The sequence below is a fragment of the Carcharodon carcharias genome, chromosome 6 (genome assembly GCF_017639515.1).
Source record: "Carcharodon carcharias isolate sCarCar2 chromosome 6, sCarCar2.pri, whole genome shotgun sequence".
NCBI lineage: Eukaryota > Metazoa > Chordata > Chondrichthyes > Lamniformes > Lamnidae > Carcharodon > Carcharodon carcharias.
In genome coordinates, this window is record NC_054472.1 from 103,572,858 (window position 1) to 103,598,783 (window position 25,926).

The window sequence follows — 25,926 nt, forward strand, 5'->3', positions numbered from 1 at the left end:
AGTGGCCCTTGTGGAACCCAAACTGGGCATCAGTGAGCAGGTTATTGCTAAGCAATTGCCACTTGATAGCACTGTTGATGACCCCTTCCATTACTTTACTGATGATGGAGAGTAGACTGGTGGGGCAGTAATTGGCCGGGTCGGGTTTGTCCTTTATCTGTACAGGATATACCTGGGCAATTTTTCACATAACTGGGTAGATGCCAGTGTTGTAGCTGTACTGGAACAGCTTGGCTAGGGGCGCAGCAAGTTCTGGAGCACAAGTCTTAATTACTATTGCTGGAGTATTGTCAGGGCCCATAGCCTTTGCAGTATCCAGTGTTTCCAGCTGTTCTTTGATATCATGTGAAGTGAATGGAATTTGCTGAAGATTGCCATCTGTGATGCTAGGGACCTCTATGCTAGGTAAAGATGGATCATCCACTCGGCACTTTTGGCTGAAGATTGTAGCAAATGCTTCAGTCTTATCTGTTGCATTGATGTGCTGGTCTTCTCCTCCATCATTGAGGTTGGGGATATTTGTGGAGCCGCCACCTCCTCCAGTGAGTTGTTTAATTGTCCACCACTATTCAAGACTGCATACGGCAGCATTGCAGAGCTTAGGTCTGATCCGTTGGTTGTGGGATTGCTTAACTCTGTCTATCTCTTGCTGCTTATGCCGTTTGGCCTGCAAGCAGTCCCGTGTTAAAGCTTCAGCAGTTTGATACCTCATTTGTCGGTCTGCCTAGTACTGCTCCTGGCATGCCCTCCTGCACTCTTCATTGAACCAGGGTTGATCCCCTGGCTTGATGGAAATGGTTGAGTGGAGGATATGCAAGGCCATGAGTTTACAGATTATGTTCGAGTACAAGTTTACTGCTGCTGATGGCCCACAGTGCCTCATGGATGCCCAGTCTTGAGTTGCTAGATCTGTTCGAAATCTATGCTATTTAGCACGGTGGTAGTGCCAAACAGCACAATGGAGGGTATCCCAATGTGAAGGCGATTCTTCACCTCCACAACGACTGTCCGGCGGTCACTCCTACTGATATTGCCACGGGCAGATGCATCTGTGGCAGGCAGGTTGGCAAGGATGAGGTCAAGTATGTTTTTTCCCTCTTGTTGGTTCGCTCGCCACCTGCCGCTGACCTAGTCTAGCAGCTATGTCATTTAGGACTTGATCAGTAGTGGTGCTACCTAGGCACTCTTGGCGATGAACATTGAAGTCCCCCGCCCAGAATACATCCTGCGCCCTTGCCACCCTCGATGTTTCTACCAAGTGGTGTTCGACATGGCGGAGCATTGATTCATCAGCTGAGGAGATGGGTGTTATGTGGTAATCAGCAGGAGGTTTCCTTGCCCATGTTTGACCTGAAGCCATAAGACTTCATGGGGTCTGAAGTCAATGTTGAGGACTCCTAGGGCAACTGCCTCCTGACTGTATGCCACTACCTCTGCTTGGTATGTCTTGTCCCACCCACAGGAATGGTGATGGTGGAGTCTGGGACGTTATCTGTAAGGTACGATTCCGTGAGGGTGGCTATGTCAGGCTGTTGCTTGACAAGTCTGTGAGACACCTCTCTCAATTTTGGCACTAGCCCCCAGATGTTAGTAAGGAGGACTTTGCAGGGTTGACTAAGCTGAGTTTGCCGTTGTTGTTTCCGGTGCCTAGGTTGATGTCGGGTGGTCTGTCCGGTTTCATTCCTTTTTTGTGACTTTGTAGCAGTTTGATACAACTGAGTGGCTTGTTAGGCTATTTCAGAGGACATTTGAGAGTTAACCACATTGCTGTGGATCTGGTTTCACTTGTGGGCCAGACCAAGTAAGGACAACAGATTTCCTTCCCTAAAAGACATTTGTGAACCACTTGGGTTTTTACAGCAATCAACAATGATTTCATGATCATCATTAAACTTTTGATTCCAGATTTTTATTAAATTCAAATTCCACCATCTGCCGTGGTGGGATTTGAACCCAGGTACCCAGTGCATTACCCTGGGTCTCTAGATTACTAGTCCAGTGACAATACCACTCCGCAATCGCCTCCCCCAACCTGACCGTGACATCCTACTGTTATGTATTTACAGTAGAACGTGTTTCATCAAACTCTAATAGACAAAATAACGTGTTATAAACTAATATGGTACAACGTTATTGTTTCTCTGTCAATGAAACAGAGGACCATTAACTGGGACTGCCCATCTTTTTCAGGTGTTTGGATTTCATGCCCTTATTTTTCCTTAATGTGGGAAGGTGGTCAATTAATTTTGCACTAAACTGTGACTTTGGCTTTGACTGGAAAACAAGTATATTAAATTAGCAATGATGCGGCATAGATATTACAGTAATTATTAAAATTGGTGCTCATATTGAGCTAGTAGTAATAATTTGATTCCTGACAGCTATGGTAAACTATATGATTTGAAGTTTCTACTTGGGTGCAGTTGGAAATCTCTCACAATTTGTGCCAAAGATTGTTCTAGTTCAGACGCCTTGCACCACCTTTAACTTTCACTCTGTCCACCGCTGACAGAGTGATACCTGTGTGTATCATCAACACGATGCATGACAGCAACTTGTCAAGGCTCCTTCACCAACACCTTCCACACCCTCTATTTATGCCACCTAGAGAAGGATAAGAGCAATAGACCCATGGAAATACCACCAGCTGCAAGACCCGCTCAAGCCACACAATGGGTGGAATTTTCCCAGAATTGCACTCTGCGGTAACGGGCATGTAAAATGGAGTCTTACCACTGACAAAAATGGTGGGTTTTCAAGCCATAGCGTCCCGAACCCGGCTCATTCTTTATTCACCCCCATGAAACTAGCCGTTTCCATGGCGAGCGGAGTCTCATTTGCCTGCCTGCTATCACACAGCTGTTGCATCACCCGGCAGCCATCTTTAAAGGCAGCCGGCAGCATAGCATTCATTGCCAGTAGCTCACCATCGCTGTGCTGGAGGTATGGCCAGCAAAGGAAAAAAGATTGCAGCCACCCCGCTTCTACAATGGGTCCGTCGAGCAACTGCTGGATGCCTTGGATGTGCTCTACTCCGCACTGGCCGCAGGATGGGCAGCAAAGTCACCAACCCGACTTGGGAGGCATTGGCAGCGGTGGTCAGCGCAAACGCTGTGCAGAGGAGGACAGCCACCCAGTGCCGCAAAAGGATGAATGATCAACTCCGTTCCGCCAAGGTAAGCCACTTTTCTCGTCACTCCCAGCTGTCTCACTCGCAAACTCATCACACATCCACAGAGCCCTCACTCTCTCCCACTGTAAGGGACATCGCCATTTACTCTTCCATACACACTGCCATTATCCTCATCCGGTCCATGGGACCACTCACCACCCACACAAGCCAGGCATACTTATCATCTAGCCCAGCAGGCGTCCTGATATGCTCTCCCCATCTTTATCCGTGCAGGACAAATTGGCGTACAACAGGAGGGAAAGGTCGCAAGCAGATGGAGCAATGCCAGAGATCAAAGTTTTGACAGAATTCGAAAACAGCGCCAGGACAGGTCCTGCGCTAAAGGTGAGGTCAGTGCTGCCCTAGCAAGTGAGGACCCAGCACTGCAACATCCATCAGACAACCATGCCATGAGTGATGTGTCTTCTTTCACAGGCCACTGCCTTGCACTAATTATCTCCCCTTGCTTTCACAGGCACACTTGTCAAACAGCTGACAGAGTCCATGACCCAGGGCCTCCAATCAAGCCCCGAAGAAACCTCTGAAGAGGAATCTGAAGGCACCCTCCTTGAAGTCCCGTCACAGCGCTCACTCACACTCCACCAGCGCAGAGACACACACCTCGGTGGGACTTAGCTTTAGAGTACCCTTGGGATCAACAATCTGGTGAGCACATCTCACATTCTGATCCACAGCAGGTGGAGGCAGGGTCTTCCCAGATCCCCAGCACTTGGAGGACTGCTGAAGGCTAGAACATTGTTGAGTCCGAGTCAGAAACCTGGACTTGGTCATGTCACAGTTGCTGGAGATACAAAGGCAAGCTAGGGAACATAGGAAGGGATGTCCACTGCACTCCTCGGATTGCAAGGCACAGTAGAGGAGTCCATCCGTCTTCTGGCTGAGGTGATCACACTGGTAGGATGGTGGCCACCATGGAGACCTTGTTTCAGGACGTCAATCCTGCACTGCTGCGAGGGGTTAACTCCATTGCTGATGCCATATTTGACCTCCAACAGTGTGTATGCAAGAGGGGTGCTGGGCAGCTCGATCTCACTCCAGCTATCCCTCCCATTCACGAAGTCAGCAGGGGCCCTTGGACACCCATAGGAAGGAGGAGCAGCAGGTGCACACTCTGGGGCCCTCCACCCAGGTGACTCTGGGAGTGACTGGCCCATCCAAATCCGCTCTTCCCATGACCCCCCACAACTCCAGGTTCACATGCCGAGGACGGTGCCATTGCCACATAGTAGGACCCCGAAAGGTTGGGGCCTTCCAGAGGATGTCTGCCAAAGTCATCACAGACAGGGCGTCACAGTCAGCAGGCTGTCTCCACTTCTGCTGTGGTTGTCCAGGGAGCACCAAGACGTAGCGGAAGGTTTAGGAAAGTTAGGTAAAAGTAGTTGCACAGCCTGGCCACAGGTGTTGATCACTTGTACATACTGTTCTCTATTGTCAGTAAACTCCTAAGAATATGTCCCTGCCTGTGGCTCCTTGTTCTGATGAACTGTGTTTTATCACTCAGATGTGAATCCTTTCTGCTCAAGATAAAAGGCATGTGTTTCAGTCTAGGGCATCTTCTCTGTGCTCTGTGCAGCCTTCAGACCACAGTGATGGTCCAGCCTCTCACTCCCTAGAAACATTACTGATGCTTTGGCAGTGCTGGTCATTGCTGCCAGAATGTAGTGGGCAGGTGCCACAGTGTGTTCTCATTCTTTGTGTGTTCTCAGCACCTTTAAGGTGGGGCTGGCCCCCATCACAGCAGCATCTGCGACCATTGATGCTGCGCACCAGTTCCTGAAGGGCTGAGGTGATGAAGGTGGACACAGCATCAGAGGCGTCTAAAGTTTCATGGTTCCATCTCTGAGATGGCCCTGGTCATGGAGCCGCAATGGAGCTGCCCTCAGCCAGACAAGAGTCAGACATTTTCAGAGGCTCTGTGAAGATCTATGGAGTGTCCTCACTGCGTGTTGTCATCATCCTCCTGTGAATAAATGACTTTTAGGGCCTCTTCTGCATCTCCATGACGGAGGCATTCTTACAGAAGCCATTGGTGCTGCCATAAGCCAGACTGTAGTCAAACTTTCACAGCTGTGATGTGAGGATCTATCGGGACACATCACTGCATGTCGTCATCATCCTGTGCAAATCTGGCAGTTATAAGGGCCTCCTGAGCGCACCTGCCTCATCTCGCTAGTGCGAGAGCATCATTGTCACCACTGAGGACCTCCTCAGCCAGTTCCTCTCCCCGTTACAGCGCCAGGTTGTAAAGGAAGCAGCAGATGACGACAATGCATGACACCGTCTGCGGACTGTATTGCAGGGCTCCACCAGACCGGTCCAGGCATCCTGATTGTCTGCTTCTCCAAGTTGCAAGCTGCTGTAAGAGCTTCTTTATATCGTTGCTCTTCTGCAATCTGAGGCCTCTGCATGGGTGTCGTCAGTCACGGCCTCCACGGGTAGCCCTTGTCCCCAAGGAGCCAACCCTGCAGCCTGTGTGGACCCTGACAGACTGCAGAGATCTGCATGTGACTCAGGATGTAGGTGTCGTGCACACTCACTGGAAACCATGCACACACCTGGAGAATGCGTTTCTGGCAGTCGCATACCAGCTGCACGTCAGCGAGTGAAAGCCCTTGCAGTTGAAGTCCACCGAGTGTAGCAACAGAGACCTGAGCGCCAAATGAGTGCAGTCAGTCACACCCTGCACTTGTGGAAATTCCGAGATCAGGGTGAATCCAGTGTCCCTTGCACCCTGGCTATCCCGGTCCCGTGCAAAACGCACAAAGTTGTGTGCTTTGGAGAAGAAGGCATCCGTGACCTCATGGATGCATTTGTGGGTGGCGGATTGTGAAGTCCCACAGAAAGAAGCCACTGGCATAGAAATTGAGCGCTGCGCTCACTTTCACAGCCACTGGTAGTGGATGCCCTCCATGTCCGCTTGGCGCCAAGTGGCTGATGTGAGCCACCAGGTCCCTAGACATGCGCAGTCCTCAGTGACACTGATTCTCAGACATCTGCAAGAATGGCAGGCGGCGCCTATGGACCCTGGGTGTCGCTAGGCCCTTGCAGCCAGCCAGGCTCGCTGTCACTTCTTCTGAGCAGAGTGTGCAGGAGCCCCTTCTGCCCCTTCATGAGGCTGCTGCTCCTGCCTTTGCACAGCCAGGAGCCTCATTCACTCTCTCCTCAGTCTTCTATGGTCTCTAGGTCATCAGGCATACAGCTAGATCACCAGGATCCATGATCCAGATGTGGTGGTCCTCCAACATGAAAGAACAAGAGAGATGTGGTTAACATGAGTGTGCTTAGTACCTTTCCTGGCCATGTGTCTGACCCTTAATGGTTCCTGGAGAGTGCTGGTCACCCCTCGGATCCCCAGAGATGAGTGTGCTGCATGGCTGCCTGTCATCCTGCAACATGGGGGATACTGGCGCAAACCGGGATGCTGCGATTGCAAGGGCCTGTCAGTGCCTCCAGCAGTGACTGTTACATGGCTAGCCTTGGCAAGGAGATTGTACAACATATGTAGTCCAGCTGCTCTGTGGTCCAATAATGACAAACTTGAAATCTGGGCGTGGAGTTGGGGTGGTAAGGTATGGAGCATTGGTTGCCCTTTGGTGCCTCCGTGTTGCTCGCATGAGCGGGCAGGCTAGGAGCCTGATCCCAATCATTGTGTGGCTGCGCTAGATCTGTCACAGTTGAAGAGGCATAGCCAGTTTATACAGGTATCCCTAATGTGTGGCCATTTCCCCTGCTTATCCTGCACCCCACCTCAGGTTAACCTTAACGCTAACTCCTTCCCCAGCAGTCACCTCTGAGCCTGGCCAGCACTTGCCACCCAACAGCACCCCCCCCCAAATAGTTGCCCTGGTGCCCCTGAGGCCTGTAAACAACAGGTGAGCTGTGGAGAATGCTGCTGCTCACGCACCTCAGTTTCCCCCAAAGTGAAAGCCACCACATGCACCTTGCCTGCATCCTGTTGTGAAACACTTCAGCGTGCTTTCCTGCTGGCTTAGACGGATGATATGGCGGGGTTCCAAGAGTCTGGCAGTATGGCCTTCTAATTATATGCTGATGTATTACAATTAGCTCCCCGCTGACTGATGGTGGGAAACAGGGCCCGCTGTTGGTGGGCTGAGCAGAAGATTGCGACCTGCCTTCATGCTGTCATGAAGCAGATTGTGCCATATTTTCTGCGCACACCACCTATCGTGCCCGTCACCAGCGGGCTCGAAAAATTCCGCCCAACATCCTGACTTGCAATTGTATCATCTTTCCTTCACTGTTGCTGGGCCAGAATCTTGGAATTCCCTTTCCACTGTGGATTTTCCTTCACTACGTGGGCTGCAGCAATTTAAGAAGGCAGCTTACAATCTCAAGGGGAGTTAGGCATAGGCAACAAATGCTGCCAGCACCTCTTGCATCTGAGGAATGAATAAAAACAAAAAATCATGAGTGATTCAAGCTGCCTTTTTACTTGCAGCAATTAGGATTTCTTGCCTAAAGGGGCCAGCATAAAAATGGCTGTACCTTAGCAGCATAACTCACTATATAATACTTCCATCATTGTAAAGCAGCATGTTATCCAATTAACTGTGAACAACGTGGGCGATATCTTGATATCTAGAATTTTGCCTGTAGCACACTTTCATGAAAGTGTCTTGCATGCAAAATTTATTGTCCTATTTGCACTTTCTTGTTTCATGTTCAACTCTAAACAGCAAAAATGTAACCGAGCAAGCTTTGTCTAAAGATAGTGTTTTAAAAAAGAGCCAGTTATTTTTAGTGGTTGCTGCTAACCTTCATAACTGGACCTGTCGCCACAGAGATTTTAGGATTTATGACAGGCTACCAATCTAGACAAAACCCCCATAAACACCACACATCATTATTCCATTTGTAATATTTTATTTTACGATTAAAAGTAGGGGACAGACTTCTGTTCTTTATTCATTATCATCTCCTTATAAGTAGTAATTTAGAAATCTAATTGTAGCAATATACCATTTGGACTCCAGTCACTGGCCAATCAGCGAAATAGCCTTCGTGTATAGCATTGCATATACTTGCATACTATAATTAGTAAACAATTAGGAAAACAAATGATATGTTAGCCTTTTATACAGCAACACCCTGGGGTGAAGGAGTTTTGATGCAACGATATAGGGCTTTGGTGAGACTGCAGTGGAGAACTCTGTGCAGTTTTAGTCTCCTTGCCTAAAGAAGGAAAAACTTGCCTTAGATTGTGCAATAAATGTTCACGCTGGTTCCTAGGATGGGAGGACTGTCCTATGAAGTGATATTGAGTAGAATGGGCCTATATTCTCAGCAGCTTAGAAGAATGAGGAGTGATCCGATTGAAATATATAAAATTCTTAGCGCTCGACAGTGGTAGATGCAAAGAGGCTGTTTTTCCCCCTAGCTGGAAAGTCTAAAACTTAAGGGTCATAGTCTCAGGATAAGAATTTGGTCATTTAGGACCGAGAGGAATTTTCTTCACTCGAGGAGGGTTGAAACTTTGGAATTCTCTACCTCAAAGGCTCAATGTATTCAAATCTGAGATCAGTAGATTGTTGGGCGCTTAGGAATCGAAAGATGTGAATCAAGGACAGGAAACTGGAGATGATGTAAAAGTTCAGCCATGATCTTTTTACCAGAGCAGGCTCGGAGTGGGCTGTGTGGCCTACTCCAGCTCCTGTTTTGTTCTAATTTTAAATTGCATTAATATTTCAGTAACACAACATTTCCCATATGGCAGACCTTTTAATGGAAGGCAAATGATTTTGATAACTAATGGGATGTCTGTTTCTAATTTACACAGAAATTTAGATTATATAACTAAATCTGAACCAGTCAATTTTACAGATATCGAACTAGGAGGAGTACTTGGATTGCTTAGAACCTACACAATGAGTTGAATGAGGAATATTCAAACTTTTGGGGCAGAATTTCACCCATGTCCGCGGGCCGGAAGGCGATTTCACGCTGGCGAGCCAATTAAGGCCCACCCAGCGTGAAATGCAAGCGGTAGTGCTTAGCGCTGCCTGTGCAGTTTGGAGGGCAGGGGGGAGTGAGTGGGATGAGCATGAACTTCGTGCATGTGCGCTTGATAATCTCCAAGGCACAGAGCTGCCTCAAGGAGGTGGAGAGTTATAAAAAATGATAATAAAGAGAATAAAAAAGTAATGAAACATGTCCCCTCATTTGACTCCATTACAAGAGCAGGGACAAGTTATTAATTAAGTTTTAAAATTTTTATTTTTATTTGCTTTTGGAAACCTCATCTCATCTGCCCACCAATCGTAAAGTTGGACGCACAGCAAAAAATTTAAGTTAATTGATACTTTAATGATCTTAACAAGCCTTTTAATTGTCAGCTGGCGGTCACCAGAGTTGGGAGCGCGCCCGCCAACTGAACTATCGCACGACTGTGCGTTGATGCTTGGCAAATGTCAACATGCGTCATTTCATGCTCGAGCGGGTTGGGCACACGCCCGACCGCTGAGCTAAAAATTTTGCCCTTGGTTTTCCTGGCTGCTTAGGTGTATACTACAGGGTCTTGTACGCCACATGTATAAATTTAGCTTTCTACATCTGCAAATACTATCAGAACTTGGTGTTGTTTTGGATTAGTGCATCAAACAGGAAGAGCCCTTTGCAAACTTTAAGGCCCACAAAATTTTACGGATAAGCCAACAAATAAGGAATGCCAAATAGAAACTCAATTGCCACATATGTTTCATGGATTGATGTTTGGATACTTCTCAATTAGACAATATATTTGCGTTAGCAGAACCGTGTCAAGTAAAATTTAGTATATGTGAATAGCTATGCAGTGGAAGAAAAACGGGTGTTAAGTATTCCATTAATAGTGTTAAAATAACTAAGGGTGAAATTGAAGCAGATTTAGCAGCAAGATAGCTCCCCTTAGCAAGCATACTCTATTATTCTTTGTGTAGTATTTTGTTTAGGATAATTTGATACCTGGGAGAGTGACTAGTATTGATAGTCAGATGAAGAGTTTAAAATGTATAAAATAATATTTAATATTTATTATGGCTCGATGACTCGTCTAACCTCTATCATTTTGTATATTTTATACTAATTGTATTTGCCTGCACCTACAAAAATTCATGGGCTTGGCCTAAATAGCTAAGTGGTTATGGTACTGGGTTTGTAACCCCAAAATCAAGAGTTCAAATCTCACAATGGCTCACTATCTGCAGCACACCACCTGACCAAAGAGGCAGGCAGCTGACCAAGATTTGACAGGTCTTCTGTCCTCACTCCCATGATTGGCAACTGGTGAAAGCTCAATTTGCTTGGCCTAAATAGCCAAGTGGTTATGGTACTGGGTTTATAACCCTAAGATCAAAAGTTCAAATCTCACAATGGCAAACTATGAAACAATGTAACTTCATCTGAAACAGATGGAAACGGGTTTGTACTTGAAAGAGTTACAAAAATTCATTGATTGCAAAGTTGTCATATTGTAATCCATCGACAGCTGATGTTTCATATAGCCAGGGTCATGAAAGGAATGCACATGATCTCTCCTCTTATAGTGATACTACATTGTTTTGCAAGATTTCAGTTATTTTTATAGCGCCCTCTTTTTGGAGAAAATTGATTTTAGACGTTGGAGTCACTGATGAGACCAACATTGATTGCCTATCCCTTGGCTAGGGACGTGGCTAATTCAGGAGACATGCCTTCAGTACCACAGCTCAGATGCTGCCAGATCCTTTGCTCTATCTAGTGTCTTCAGTTTGTTGATATTACATGGATGGATTCGAATTGGCTAAAGACTGAAATCTGTGATCCTGGGGACTTGGAGGCCAAGATGAATCATTCACTAGGCACTTTTGGCTGAAGATGGTTGCAAATGCTTCAGCCTTACCTTTTGCACTGACATGCTGGGCTCCCACATCATTGAAGACAGCAATGTCTGCGGAGCCACTGTCTCTTGTTTGTTGCTTGTTGTCAATGGTGGTAGACAAATCAGATGTGGTAGGACTGCAGAGCGTTAATGTGATCTGTTGGCTTTGGGATTGCTTAGCTCTGTTTATCTCAGGTTGATTCCGTTGTTTAGTTTGCATGTGGCCCTGTATTGTTGTTTCCAAGTATTATAGGTTGGCATTTCATTATTGGATATGCCTGGTGCTGCTCCTGGCATGCTGTGCTGTACTTCTCATTGAACCAGTTTTCACTCCTTTCCTGATGGTAATGGTAGAGCGAGGGATATATTGGGCCATGAGATTACTGAATGTGGTTGAAAACAATTCTGGTGTCATTGCTGATGATGGCCCACAGTGCCTCAAGAATGCTCATGAGCTGCTAGATCTCTTCTGAATTTATTCTATTTAGCACGGTGATGGTGCCACAAAACACCATAGATGGCAACCTCAGTGTGAAGATGGTACTTCCTCTCTAAGAGGGCTGTGTCAATGGTCACTGGTATCAATGCTGTCTTGGACAGATGCATTTGTGACAGGCGGATTGGTGAGGACAAGTTCAGGTATGTTTATCGCTCACCACCTGCAGCAGGCCCAACTTAGCAGATATGTAATTCAGGACTTGGCCAGCTTAGTCAGTAATGATGTCAGTAATTGGTGCTGGGCGTTGAAGTCCTCCATCAAGAGTGTATTCTGCACCCTTGCTACCCTCTTCTTCTGTGTTTAATGTTGAGAAGTATTGATTCATGGTGAGGGAGGGTGATAGGTGGTAATCAGTAAGTGGTTTCCTTGTCTATTTGGTTGATGTCATAAGACTTCATGGGTCCAGAATCAATGTTGAGGACTCCCAGGGCCACATCCTCCTAACTGTATACCACTGTGCTGCCTCCTCTGGTGGGTCTGTTTTGCTGGTGGGGCTGGACATACCCAGGGAGGATGAAGGCGTCTTGGATATTGATTCGGTGAGTATAATCGTAAGGCTGTTACTTGACTAATCTGTCGGATAGCTCTCCCAATTTTGGCACAAGTCCGTGGATTTTAATTAGCAAGACTTTGCAGTGTCGGCTGGGCAGGGTGTGCCTTTGTCGTTTCTAGTGTGTAGGTAAATGCCTGGTGGTCCATCAAGTTTTATTATTTTTTGACTTTTCTGTAACAGTTTGATTCAACTGAGTGGCTTACTTGATTTGCCTACTTTATTAGTGAGCAGTCTTCAATGATAATTCATTGACTGTGAACTGCCCTGAATTGTGTGCAAAATCTTATAAAAATGCAAGTTTTTTGTTTATTTTTTTCCTTTCCTCCCTCCCCTTTCAAGAGAAGATTACATGTAATGGAATAGGAGGAAAAAAATAGATACCGGATGTAAAATAATTAGAGAAGTGAAAATGTAGCATTTCAGAACAGTTTTTTTCGGTTGAGTGAAACTGATGAGATGGCCTCTTCTGTTCGTGGGTATAATCTAAATCATTTTTTATACACAAAGACAGGGTTGTGTTGGAATTTACAGATGATACTAAAATATGAGATACAATTAATTAATTGGATGGATGGATGGAAATTAATGTCAGTAAGTGTGAAGTGATACATATTGGTTTCCGCCCTGTTATGGGCGCGCAATGAAATTTGAGAGGCTCGCTTCACAAAGATATCAAAGCGCCTGAGATTGACATGGATTTAATTTTTTAAATTAAAGATATACAGATTATGAGCAATCTGGTGTCTAAATTATTTAAAGAAAGTACAGGGTTGATTGAAGCAGACTTTTCAGAAGTTGAGGGGTTATAGATGCAAGCTTATATAGGAAATTTAAAAAAGAATGTAGGAGAAACACCTTCACATGTAATTGAGAGGTTTTGGAATTCATCAGTTAGTGGTTAAGGAAGAAACTAAATTGTGGATTGAATAGGATTGATTATTGAAAGAAAATATGTTGGAGAAATATGGGAACAGGGTGGTAAAATGTGATTTAAAAACTAGTTGCTTGCAGGGTAAACACTGACTTGGACTGGTTAGACAGAAAAGCCTTGTAAATATGTCTGAACATGCACAAAATGTTATCGTAACTTTCTCTTTACAAATGTTGACTGATTTTTTTATTTACAGCATTTTCTGTTTCTGATGAGACCAGATATTGTATGGGTAAGGCAGGTGGATCAGATGAAGCAACCAAAGATTAAACAAAGGGTTAGACTAAATCTGTAAAGAGCAGCACAGTGGCAAATACTGTTTAATGAAGATAACAGGGAAGATTGAATAAATGAATAGTTGAGCCTTCAAATGGAACAACTCAGAGGGGACATTTACAAAAGTAACCTGGATGTTGAACACTATAGGAAAGGTAAATCTTGAACATATTTTTAGATTACCTAAGCTAACATAACAAAGGACTGTAGTGTAAAGCTAAGGAAAGAACAATTTAGCTCTGACATTAGGAGAGTTACAAGAATTCCCATTAGCTTATTATATAATTATTTTATTTTAAGAATTTGTCAAAACCAGTCATCTTTGCATTGAGAAAAATGCAATGCCAAACCAGGCAAGGTATTTGGAAGACAAAAAACTGAAGAAGGATATATAGACTCTGGAACAGTTCCTACAGATTAGAGGGTAGCTAATGTTACCCCACTATTTAAAAAGGGAGGCAGAGAGAAAACAGGGAATTATAGACCAGTCAGCCTGATGTTGGTAGTAGGGAAAATTCTACAGTCCATTATAAAAGATTTAATAGCTGAGCACGTGGAAAACAGTGGCAGAATTGGACAAAGTCAGCATGGATTTATGAAAGGGAAATCATGCTTGACAAATCTACTGGAATTTTTTGAGGATGTAACTAGTAGAGTTGATGAGGGGGAGCCAGTGGATGTGGTTTATTTGGACTTCCAGAAGGCTTTTGACAAAGTCCCACATAAGAGATTGGCGTGTAAAATTAAAGCGCATGGGATTGGGGGTAGTGTATTGAGATGGATAGGAAACTGGTTGGCAGACAGGAAACAAAGAGTAGGAATGAATGCGTCTTTTTCTGAATGGCAGGCAGTGACTAGTGGGGTACCGCAGGGATCGGTGCTGGGATCCCAGTTATTCACAATATATATTAATGATTTAGATGAGGGAACTAAATGTAATATCTCCAAATTTGCAGATGAGACGAAGCTGGCTGGCAGGGTGAGCTGTGAGGAGGATGCAGAGGTGCTTCAGTGTGATTTGGACAAGCTGAGTGAGTGGGCAAATGCATGGCAGATGCAGTATAATGTGGATAAACGTGAGGTTACCCATTTTGGTTGCAAAAACAGGAAGGCAGATAATTATCTGAATGGCTATAAATTGAGAGGGGAATGTGCAAGGAGACCTGGGTGTCTTTGTACACCAGTCGCTGAAGGTAAGCATGCAGGTGCAGCAGGCGGTAAAGAAGGCAAATGTTATGTTGGCCTTCATAGCGAGAGGATTTGAGTACAGGAATAGGGATGTCTTGCTGCAATTTTATAGGGCCTTGGTGAGACTGCACCTGGAATATTATGTGCAGTTTTGGTCTCCTTATCTGAGGAAGGATGTACTTGCTATCGAGGGAGTGCAGCGAAGGTTTACCCGACTGATTCCTGGGATGGCGGGACTGACAAATGAGGAGAGAGTGAGTCGATTAGGATTATATTCGCTGGAGTTCAGAAGAATGAGGGAGGTTCTCATAGAAACCTATAAAATTCTAACAGGACTAGACAGGGTAGATGCAGGAAGGATGTTCCCGATGTGGGGCAGTCCAGAACCAGGGGTCACAGTCTGAGGATATGGGGTATTTAGGACTGAGATGAGGAAAAACGTCTTCACCCAGAGAGTGGTGAGCCTGTGGAATTCATTACCACAGAAAGTAGTTGAGACTAAAACATTGTATGTTTTCAAGAAGGATTTAGATATAGCTGTTGGGGTGAAAGGGATCAAAGGATATGGGGAGAAAGTGGGAGCAGGCTATTGAGCTGGATGATCAGCCATGATCATAATGAATGACGGAGCAGTCTCAAAGGGCCGAATGGTCTACTCCTCCTAGTTTCTGTTACTATGTTCTATTATAATAAAGATGGGGTGGTACAATACCGTATGAAGCTTTGAAGGTAGAATTAAGGATTTATGATGCAATATATTGGGGATCAAGAAGCCAGTGAAGGCTTAGTACAAAACAAAATGTAATTGGTTGAGTTTTGGATTTGTTGTGGTTTATAGAGGGCAGACATAGGATAATGACCAAGAATAGCACGGGAGTAACAAAACTATGGATAAGGATTTCAGCAGCAGAGAGGCTGTTCTAGGGTGGAGGTAGCCAAATTGTATGGAAAAAAAATGTAAATTGGTGATGAAGTGGATGTGGGATTTGAAGCTTAGCTCAGGATCAAACAGGACTTTAATCCAAACATATTTTGATGTTAAATGGTCATAGAATAGGAACAATGCAAACATTTTATTATTGAGATTCCTCATATTTATACCTTTGATGTTCAGCATTATACTTCTGAAACTTTTTAAAAATGAGTAAAATATTGAATATTTTAACAGAATCTTCTGGAAAAATCTGCAGAAAGAGAAACCCATCAGGAATATGCACTTGCAATGATTCAGTGCAAGGTCCTTAAACAGTTGGAGAACCTTGAACAACAGAAATATGATGATGAAGACATTGCTGATGACATCAAATTCCTCTTGGAAAAGCTTGGAGAGAGTGTTCAAGATCTTAGGTTAGTTATGATGGTACTTGGTATTTATCTGTGACCAAAGATCTGATGTAAAGTAGTTATTGCTAAAATGGTTAAATCAAACAGCCCTGTAATTATTATTATTTGTTGTATGTCTTCATTGTAGCTGACATATTTAAATGCTTATTTGAATGTTTATGCAAGTGTTATCCCGACTTAACTATTTAACTTGTCACGTCAGAACTGTTATTAGTACATCAATACAAATGGAGAAGCTGTTTCCTTGTAAGTTAAGACCCACCATAAGGCCTCGATTACAAAATGCAAGAAGATAACACCTTTAGTCTTTCATCCCTTAGATTCTACAGACAATCTGACTCCAATAACCTCACCTTTGAGTAACACTGGACACACATACAATGTATACATAAACACAGAAATATAAAAATGTACACATATCATCATTGTCTGTGCTGCCCTTGTCATATTTCAAATTCTAGTTGAATCCCAGTGTGGTTTCAGAACTGGAAGATCTACAATTGCCATGATCTTCTCAGTCCAGCTATGCAAGAGAAATGCTGTGACCGTGGAGACCACTGTATATTACCACCTTCAATCTCACCAAGGCATTCGACCTTGTGAACTGAGACGCTCTGTTTAAGCTGCTGGAGAAAATTGGCCCACTGAAGCTGCTCAATTTGATCTCCGCTTTCCATGACAACATGATGGGTAAGGTCAGCAATGGGGCAATGTCGAAACCCTTTGAGATCTGCTGTGGGATCAAACAGAGTTGTGTTCTTGCACTGACATTCCTTGGCATGTTCTCTTTGCTGCTATCATATGCGTTCAGTTCATCTACAGAGGGTGTCTACTTACATACCAAAACTGACAAAGCTGTCCAATCTTGCTTGCCTGAGATTCAAGACAAACATGCACCAAGTCCTCATCATAGAGTTGTTCTCCAGTGATAATGCTGCACTATTCCATTCTGAGGAACACTTGCAGTGGCAAATGGATAGATTCTTTCACGAGCACAAGAAATGGGAGCAGCAGTAGACCGTATGGCCTGTCGAGCCGCTTCTGTCATCCAATATCATGACTAATCTCGCGTTTCAACTACATTTCCTGCCTGCTCCCCATATCCCTTGATTCCCTGACAAACCAAACATCTACTCATCCCAGCTTTAAATATAGTCAGTGATGGAGCACCCACAATCCTCTGGGATAGAGAATTCCAAAGATTCATAACCCTCTGAGTGAAGTAATTTCTCCTCAGTTCAGTCCTAAATAATTAGCTCCTTATCCTGAGACTGTGCCACCATGTTTTAGATTCCCTAACCAATGGAAACAATCTCTGTGTCTGCCCTATCAAACCCCTTAGAATCTTCTATGTTTCAGTGATATCACTTTTCTTCTAAACTCCAGTGAATAAAGGCCCCATTTACTCAGCCTCTCACATAGGACAACCCTCTCATCCCAAGGACTAACTTAGTGAATCTTTGCTATACTGCCTCTAATGTAAGTGTATCTTTTCATCAATGTGGAGACCAAAACTACACACTACTCCAGCTTATTTGGTCTTACTGAAGCCCTGTACAACAGTAGTAGGACTCCCTAATTCCTGTGCTGCAATCACCTAGCAATAAAGGCCAACATGTCATTTGCCTTCCTAATTGCTTGCTATACTTGCATGTTAACTTTCTGTGTTCCTTGTACAAGCACACCCAATCAAAGTGATTAACTTCACGCTTACCTACATTATACTCCATCTGTCAGCTTGGTGCTACTTACTTAACCTGTCTATATATCTTTGCAGCCTTTCTGCATCATCCCCACAGCTTACCTTTCCACCTAGCTTTGTATCACCAGCAAACTTAGATATATTACTCTCTGTCTCTTCATCTGAGGCATGAATATATATTGAGACCCCAGCACTGATCTTTGTGGCTCTTCACTATTCACTGCCTGCCAACTTGAAAATGCCCAGTTTATGTCCAGTCTGTGCTTGCTATTCATTAACCAATCCTCTATGATTCTAATATATTAACCCCAACTCCATACATATGAACATACGAACATAAGAATTAGGAACAGGAGTAGGCCACTTGCCCCCTGGAGCCTACTCCGCCATTCAATAAGATCATGGCTGATCTGAATGTAACCTCGACCCCACATTCCTGCTTACCCCCGATAACCTTTCACCCCCTTGTTAATCAAGAATCTATCTAGCTCTGCCTTAAAAATATTCAAAGACTCTGCTTCCATTGCCTTTTGAGGAAGAGTTCCAAAGACACTCAACCCTCAGATAAAAAATTTCTCCTCATCTCTGTCTTAAATGAGTGACCCCTCATTTTTAAACAGTGACCCCTAGTTCTAGATTCTCCCACAAGAGGAAACATCCTCTCCATGTCCACCCTGCCAAGACACCTCAGGATCTTAAAGGTTTCAATTAAGTCACCTGTTACTCTACTCTTCTAAATTCCAATGGATACAAGCCTAACCTGTCCAGCCTTTCCTCATTAGACAACCTGTCCATTCTTGGTATTAGTCTAGTAAACCTTCTGTGAACTGCTTCTAATGCATTTAGATCTTTCTTTAAATAAGGAGATCAGTACTGTACACGATACTCCAGATGTGGCCTGTACAACTGAAGCGTAACCTCCCTACTTTTGTAATCAATTTCCCTCACAAAAAATTATAACACTGTATTGGCTTTCCTAATTAACTGCTGTACCTGCAAACTAACCCTTGTGATTCATGCACAGGGACAGATCCTTTTGAATCTGAGCTCCTCAATCTCTCACCATTTAGATAATACGCTTTTTTATTCTCCTGTCAAAATGAATGATTTCACATTTGCCCACATTGTACTCCATTTGCCAAATCTTTGCCTCCTTATAACCTCCTTTGTCCTCTTCACAATTCACTTTCCTACCTGTTTTTGTGTTGTCAGCAAATTTAGCAACCATTTCTTCAATCCCTTCATCCAAGTTATTTATATAAATGGTAAAAAGTTGAAGCCCCAGCACTGATCCCTGTGTCACACCACTCGTTACATCGTGCCAACCAGAATAAGACCCATTTATTCCAACTTTCTGCTTTCTGTTATCTAGCCAATCTTCTATCCATGCCAATATGTTACCCCCCACACTGTGAGCTTTTATTTTCTGCAAAAACCTTTGATGCGACACTTTATCAAATGCCTTCTAAAAAGCTGAGTACAGTACATCCACCAGTTCCCCTTTATCCACAGCACATGTGACTCCTTCAAAGAACTCCAATAAATTGGTTAAATATGATTCCCTTTTACAAAACCATGTCAACTCTGCCTGATTGACTTGAATTTATAAAAGTGGCCTGCTGTAACATCTTCTAACATAATACGTTCTAACATTTTCCCTATGATAGCTGTTAGGCTAACTGGCTTATAGTTTCCTGCTTTCTGTACCCTCCCTTTTTCGAATGAAGGAGTTATATTTGCTATTTTCCAATCTAATGGAACCTTCCCCGAATCTAAGGAATTTTGGAAAATTAAACCAGTGCATCAACTATCTCACTAGCCACTTCTTTCTAGACCTTAGGGTGAAGTCCATCTGGACCTGGAGCTTTGTCAGCCCGCAGCCCCAACAATTTGCTCAATATCACTTTCCTGGTGATGTAATTTTCCCGCGGTCCGTCCTCCCTCCCATTTCCTGATTTACAGCTATTTCTGAGATGTTACTTGAGTCCTCTAGTGAAGACCGAAGCCAAACACCTGTTGAATTCATCTGCTAGCTCCCTTTTTTGCTTTATCAATTCCCCAGATGTGCACTCTATAGGACCAATGCTCACTTTGTTAACTTTTTTCTTATTTAAGTATCTATAGAAACTCTTACCGTTTATATTACTAGCTAGCTTTCACTCATATTCTAATTTTTCCTCCCTTATTAGTCTTTTTGTCATTCTTTGCTGTTCTTTATATTCTTTCCAATCTCCTGACCTGCCACCCGCCTTTGCATAATTATATGCTTTTTCATTAACTTTGACAGTCTTTAATGTTTTTAGTTAAACACAGATGGTGGGCCCTCCCCTTGGGATTTTTCTTTCTCATTGGAATGTATATATTCTGTGTATTCAGAAATATCCCTTCAAGTGTCTCACTGAACTTCTATTGACATATATCCCTTAACCTCATTTGCTTTCATTCCCTCGTAATTGCCCTTGTTTAAGTTCAAAATACTAGTCTTGGAGGCACTCGTTTCTCCCTCAAAATGAATGTAAAATTGAATCATATTATGATTGCTGCTACCTAGGGTGCTTTCATTAGGAGGTTATCAGTTCATCCTATCTCATTGCTCAATACCAGGCCTGGTATAGCTTGCTCTCTGGTTGGCTCCAGAACGTGCTGTTCTAAGAAACTATCCCAAAAGCGTTCCATGAACTCATCTACGCCACCTTTGCCCATCTGATTTTTCCAGCTTATATGTAGCTTAAAGTCCCGCTGTGATTATTGCTGTACCTTTCTGGAAAGCTCCCATTATCTCTTTTTTTACACTGTCTTCTGTGTAGTTGCAAGTAGGGGGCCTATACACCACTTCCACAGATCACTTCTTGCCTTTATCGTTCCTCATCTCAACACAAACCGCTTCTATATGCTGGTTCCCTGAACTTAGGTCATCCATCTCTAATGTGCCAATATCATTATTAATTAAGAGCCACCACTCCACCTTTACCTAACTTCCTGTCCTTTCTAAATGTCACATATCATTCGTTATTCAGGTCCCAAACTGTCATCCTGTAGTCATGTCTCTGTAATGGCTATCAGATGGTACTTATTTATTTCTATTTGCACTTTCAGTTCATCTGTTTTGTTTTGAATACTACATGCATTTAGATACAGAGCCTTTAGTTTTGTCCTTTTATTGTTTTTGTAGCATCTAGCCTTATCGGCTCTTAGATTTGTACTCTCAGTACCTTCCTGTCATTGTCTACCATAACCCATATTAATACCTGTCTCTCTTGCCTTGTCTCTACTCTTTGGTTTACCGCATCTTCCCAGATTTGATCACTTGTCCCCACTATTCAGTTTAAAATCCTCTCTACTTCCCTAGTGAATTGGTGCACAAGGACACCAGCCCTAGCATGGTCCCAACGGTAGAGATCCCACTTTCCCCAATGCTAGTTCCAGTGCCGCACAAGCTGGAACCCAGTTCTCCCATTCCATGAGCCCTTATCTTCCCTGTTAACCTTTTGTGTGGCAACTTATCAAATGCCTTTTAGAAATACAGGTATATTATAGCTATTGCTTGCTCTTTATCTACCCTGCTAGTTATATCCTCAAAAAACTCAATTGTCAAACAGGATTTTCCTTTAGTAAAACCATGTTGGCACTTCCATGCCTGCAAAAGACTTTGGTTTGACTATCGGCATCAGGAAGATATATGTCATTGTCCAGGATATTGCCATACTGCCATTTATCAGTATTGGCAATATGAAGCTGGAGGTTGTTGATAATTTCACATATCTAGGCGCCACAATCAACAGCAATCTCAGTTGCTGCTGAAATCAACCCACTCATCTCAAATTATGCAGCTGTAACATCCCAAGTTGAATAAGAGTGTGGAGCAACTGGGACCTGATGGGGAGCACCAAACTGTGAATCTTTTTTTAAAATTCATTCATAGGATGTGGATGTTGCCGGCTAGGCCAGCATTGATTACCCATCCCTATCTAGCTTGCAGTTGCTACAGTGATGAGTTCCAAACAACCTATTCTAGCAGTGTCCACCTTCACTGTCCCAGAAGTGTCCTTGGGATATCATGGCAGGGTAAGGTCAACAACTCAGATCCTGGAGCGTGCTAATTCCACCAACATGCACTCATTGATAAGCGAACAATATCTACATTGGCTCTGCTACATTCATTGGATGGTTGATGGCCATATACCCAAAAACTTTCTGTGCGGTGAAGTGGCCACTGGGTCACAACTTCCTGGGTGTCCATACCTCCACTATGAGGATACCTGCACATGAGATATGAAGATGGCGGACATTAACACTGACAACTGCTGTGACCTCTGGTGGCTGAATGTTTGGAAGGGCACTGGAAGAGGAAGCAGAAACAAAAAGCTTAGATGGCAAAGAAGAAGGCTCAGAGAAAACAAAGGCCAGCGAAATGTGCACATCCTCAGCCGACTATCTTCCTCTGTAGCAAATATGGCAGAGACTGCCATGCCAGAGTGGGACTCCTGAGCCACACCAGGCAATGCTTAACAGAGTTAACGACCATACCGCAAACCATCATCTTAAGTGATGGAAGGCTGCACGATACTTGGAGATAGTGGAGAGATCTAGAAAGGTGGTGGTGAAGTAGAGCTGTACACTTTATACGTGACAACTGATGTTTTTGGATAACATCACCAAGGGCAGTATGTGGATAAATAGGCCGGACCCAAGGATAGATCCTTGGACTCGTCTGAGGTAATGGTGTGGGAGCGGCCAGGGAAACTACAATTAGATAAGAATGACACAATCCCATTCAGCTGCACAACAATGAAGAGGATGGTAAGTTCAACCCTGAAGTAAGGTTGGAAACAGGTAGAGAAGGACGAGGAGGAATATTACCTTTGTTACAAGAACTTTGAAAGCTGTTTTGGTACCATGGCATGGGCAGAAACTTGAGTTCCAGTAGAGATAGGCATGGATTTGGGAGATGACGACACATTCAATGACTTTGGAGAGGAAAGGGAGGTTGGAGATAGGGTGGTAGTTTGCAAGGACTGTCGAGGGGTTTTTTTGAGGAGAGGGGTGATGATGATGGTTGAAGGGGTGAGGGGTGCGGGGGTGGTGGTAGCTAAAGAGAGAATTTTTAATGATATCAGCTAATGTGGGGACCAGGAAATTGCATGGTGAGTAATTTAGTGGGAATAGGGCTAGAAGAAACTTCTTTATCAGGAGAATGTTGAGAATGTAGAACTCATCACCATTGAGTGGAATAATATTGCTTTTAAAAGGAGACTAGATAAGCATACGAGGGAGAAGGGAATAGAGGATGATCCTGAGAGTTAGGTGGGGAAGGATGGGTGGAATCTTGAATTGAGCATAAACGTTGGTTGGGCCAAGTGCCCTGTTGCTGTGCTATATATTCTATGTACACATATGTAAATTTTTGTTCAAAAATTCATTTTGAGCCTGTTGTTTTATGTACTTCAATGATTTTTGTTTCTCCCTCCACTATCAACCACTTCTAGTTCTTTTGATGAATATAGTTCAGAACTGAAGTCAGGACGCCTTGAATGGAGCCCTGTCCACAAATCAGAGAAATTCTGGCGGGAAAATGCTACAAGGCTGAATGAAAAAAACTATGAACTTCTGAAGTAAGTTTCATTTTAATTTTTGTTCCATTCAAATACATTGGCATCGAAGCCTGGTTACTACCTACCTTCCTTTTCACTTCTGCATACTCAAATTGGTAGGTCCCAATGGTGTTTAAAATGTCATTTAAAGTGAATTTTTGTCATCAGTTTGCATTCTATTATTCAATTTTCAATAAGAGGACAGTAAATCAAATTAATTTTGCTTGTCTATTATGTTATTTACTGAGAACAACAGACTAGGAATACCTGAGTAGCACATAAGCATGAAGAATGTAAAGCAGATGATAATCCTCCATTGTTCTGAGAATGTTTTCAAGATGCTACACAACAGTTTCTTTTCCTTGCTGGATTGCCTTAGTTAACATTATGTATCATCTTTTGCTATCAAATATCGACATTAAGATTCTATTGAAAACAACATCAATCCTAATTTGTTTTAATGCATTAAATTTAGAAGAATTTAAGCAACATCAATTCTTAATGATTGCAGTGTACTGAAATTAACAGACAAAAAACATGCTAACCCTCATTACTTTGTATTTTTATTTCTCTTGCAAAGAATTCTGACAAGGCTTTTGGAAGTATCTGATGATCCTCAAGTGTTGGCAGTTGCTGCACATGATGTTGGTGAATATGTGCGTCACTACCCTCGGGGGAAACGGTAAAGTCTTGTCAGTAAATACAATTTACCGTAAAAAATAAGTTAATTACATATCATCATTGCTCTCTGGATACTTAAAATGTAAATGTTAAGTTAATTTAGAAAATCAACAAATACCTGCATTCCTAGAGTGCAGACAATGTACATTCCGTGAACTTGAGGTCATCTGAAATTCTGCTTTCCATGTTCTTATCGCATCAAATTCCATTCATCCCAGTGCTTGTTGACCTAGCCAAGCAAAGTCTTGATTTTAAAATTCTCACCCTTGTGTTCAAATCTCACCACAATCTCTCTCCTTCATGTCTCCCTAAATCTCCTCCAACCCCTCCAAGATATGTGTTCTTCTAATTCTGACCTCTTGAGCATCCTTGATTTTAATTACTTCACTATTGTTGGCCATTCGTTCAGCCTAGGCCCTAAGCTCTGGAATTCTTCTCACCACTCCCCTCCCGCCAACGATCCCTCTACTTCTCTAACTCTCTTTCTATTTTCTCAATATGTTCCCTAAAATCTAACTCCTGGACCTGGCTTTCGGTCATCTGCCCTAATATTGCCTTGTGAACTCCGTGTCATATTTTGTTTTATAACATTCTTTTGAAGTGTCTTAGAGGTTGGATTTGGGTTTTCACGCTGTATTCTCCCAAACCCGCCACGTTATTTATGCACTCCTGGGAAACACTTCGTTTCCACGGCGGGCTCTGATTTGTCTGCCACACCGTCACCTCACTGCTTCATCACGCCCAGCACCACATTTAAAGCACAGCCACGCTCAGTGCTTCCAGCCCAGGACTGCAGCAAACAAGACATGGCCCCGAAAGGCAAGAAGACTGGAGCCCTCCGGCGCCCTTTGGATGCCGTGGAGGTCAGCTGTGATGTCCTCTACCCCTGCTCTGGCTGCAGAAGGGGCATCAACCTTACCACTACAGCTTGGTAGGTGATGGCAATTTGTGCAGCATTGGCAGTGTTGATGAGGTTGATCTTCCAATGCAGAAAGAGGATGAATTATCTCATCCATGCAGCCAGGGTATGGCAACCACCTCAGCACACCCTAAACTCTCACAATGAAGCCTATCACACATTCACTGGCATCTCACTCACTGCCAGCTCAAGGGACATCACCCAATTTAATACACACACCCTCTCATGTCCATCTGGCCTCACCTCTGGAGACTACCTCCTCAGGCATCACTATTTTGAGGCCACTTGCACAGATTAACGTGTGCTGCCCCACACACACCTTGTGTTACCCTCCTTTCCCTGCACAGCCCTCAACCTGCAGCCTCTTCACTTGCCTGAGGCCACCTTTCCCCCTTCATCAAGTAAGATCTAGCCCTGCAGCCATTGAAAAGCCACCTACATATGGTAGGTAGAGACCTGCACTAAGCTCCCCTAAGAGTGATGTGGTGCTGTCTTTGAAGCCTGGTGCTGATGACTGTGAGTGTTGTCTGAAGCAAGGTAGGCAAACAAACCTTGAAGTTTCAGGCGAAGTGCAGTCCGCCAAGTGGCTTATGTGCTGTTGTGAAACACGTCTGCATGTTTTCACGATTCTGGTGGGCTGGCCTAACAATGATGTGCTGATATATTACAGTGAGGTTCTCGACGTCTAATGGTGGAGTTCCTTGTCAGGCTGAGCTGATGATCGCGAACTGGTTTCACGCCGTAGTGAAACCAATCGCGCCATCTTGTCCGCTCACGCCGACAGGCACGGAACATCCCAGCCAGAATGTTTTATTACATTAAAGACACTATATAAATGCAATATATTGTAAAATGGAGCTGAAATTTCCCCCTCTCGCGGGGGGATGGTTGGGTGGGGGTGGGCAGGAGTGAGCGCAAACCCGATCAGCGCCCCCAATCGGATGTGCTCTGCCATTTTACTTGGGTGGGCCAATTAAGCCCCACCCAGCGTGACATGCACGCGGAAACACCATGCACTCCCTGTACAGCCGGGCCGGGGGGTGGGTGGGGGGGGGGGTGGATTCCCAGAGCCTGGACCTGCGCTCTTTCGAGCATGCGTGCAAAAGAGCATAGAAATCTGTGCCTCGGAGATTTAATTTAAGTTCTGGAAAATTTAATAAAGGTGAAAAAATTTTTTAAGGACATTTGCCCTCA

The 25,926-nt window shown here is 43.9% G+C and overlaps 1 protein-coding gene across 4 annotated transcripts in view; it reads left to right on the plus strand.

Moving 5' to 3' along the window:
• The window catches only part of atp6v1h (ATPase H+ transporting V1 subunit H), a 157,463-nt gene that overhangs the window by 91,065 nt on the left and 40,472 nt on the right, over positions 1-25,926 (plus strand). For all 4 annotated transcript variants that reach the window (XM_041190165.1, XM_041190168.1, XM_041190166.1 and 1 more), the window contains 3 exons: positions 15,664-15,842; positions 23,028-23,153; positions 23,713-23,814. In XM_041190165.1, the coding sequence (XP_041046099.1) occupies positions 15,664-15,842; positions 23,028-23,153; positions 23,713-23,814 (407 nt within the window). The remainder of the gene's footprint in view (positions 1-15,663; positions 15,843-23,027; positions 23,154-23,712; positions 23,815-25,926) is intronic.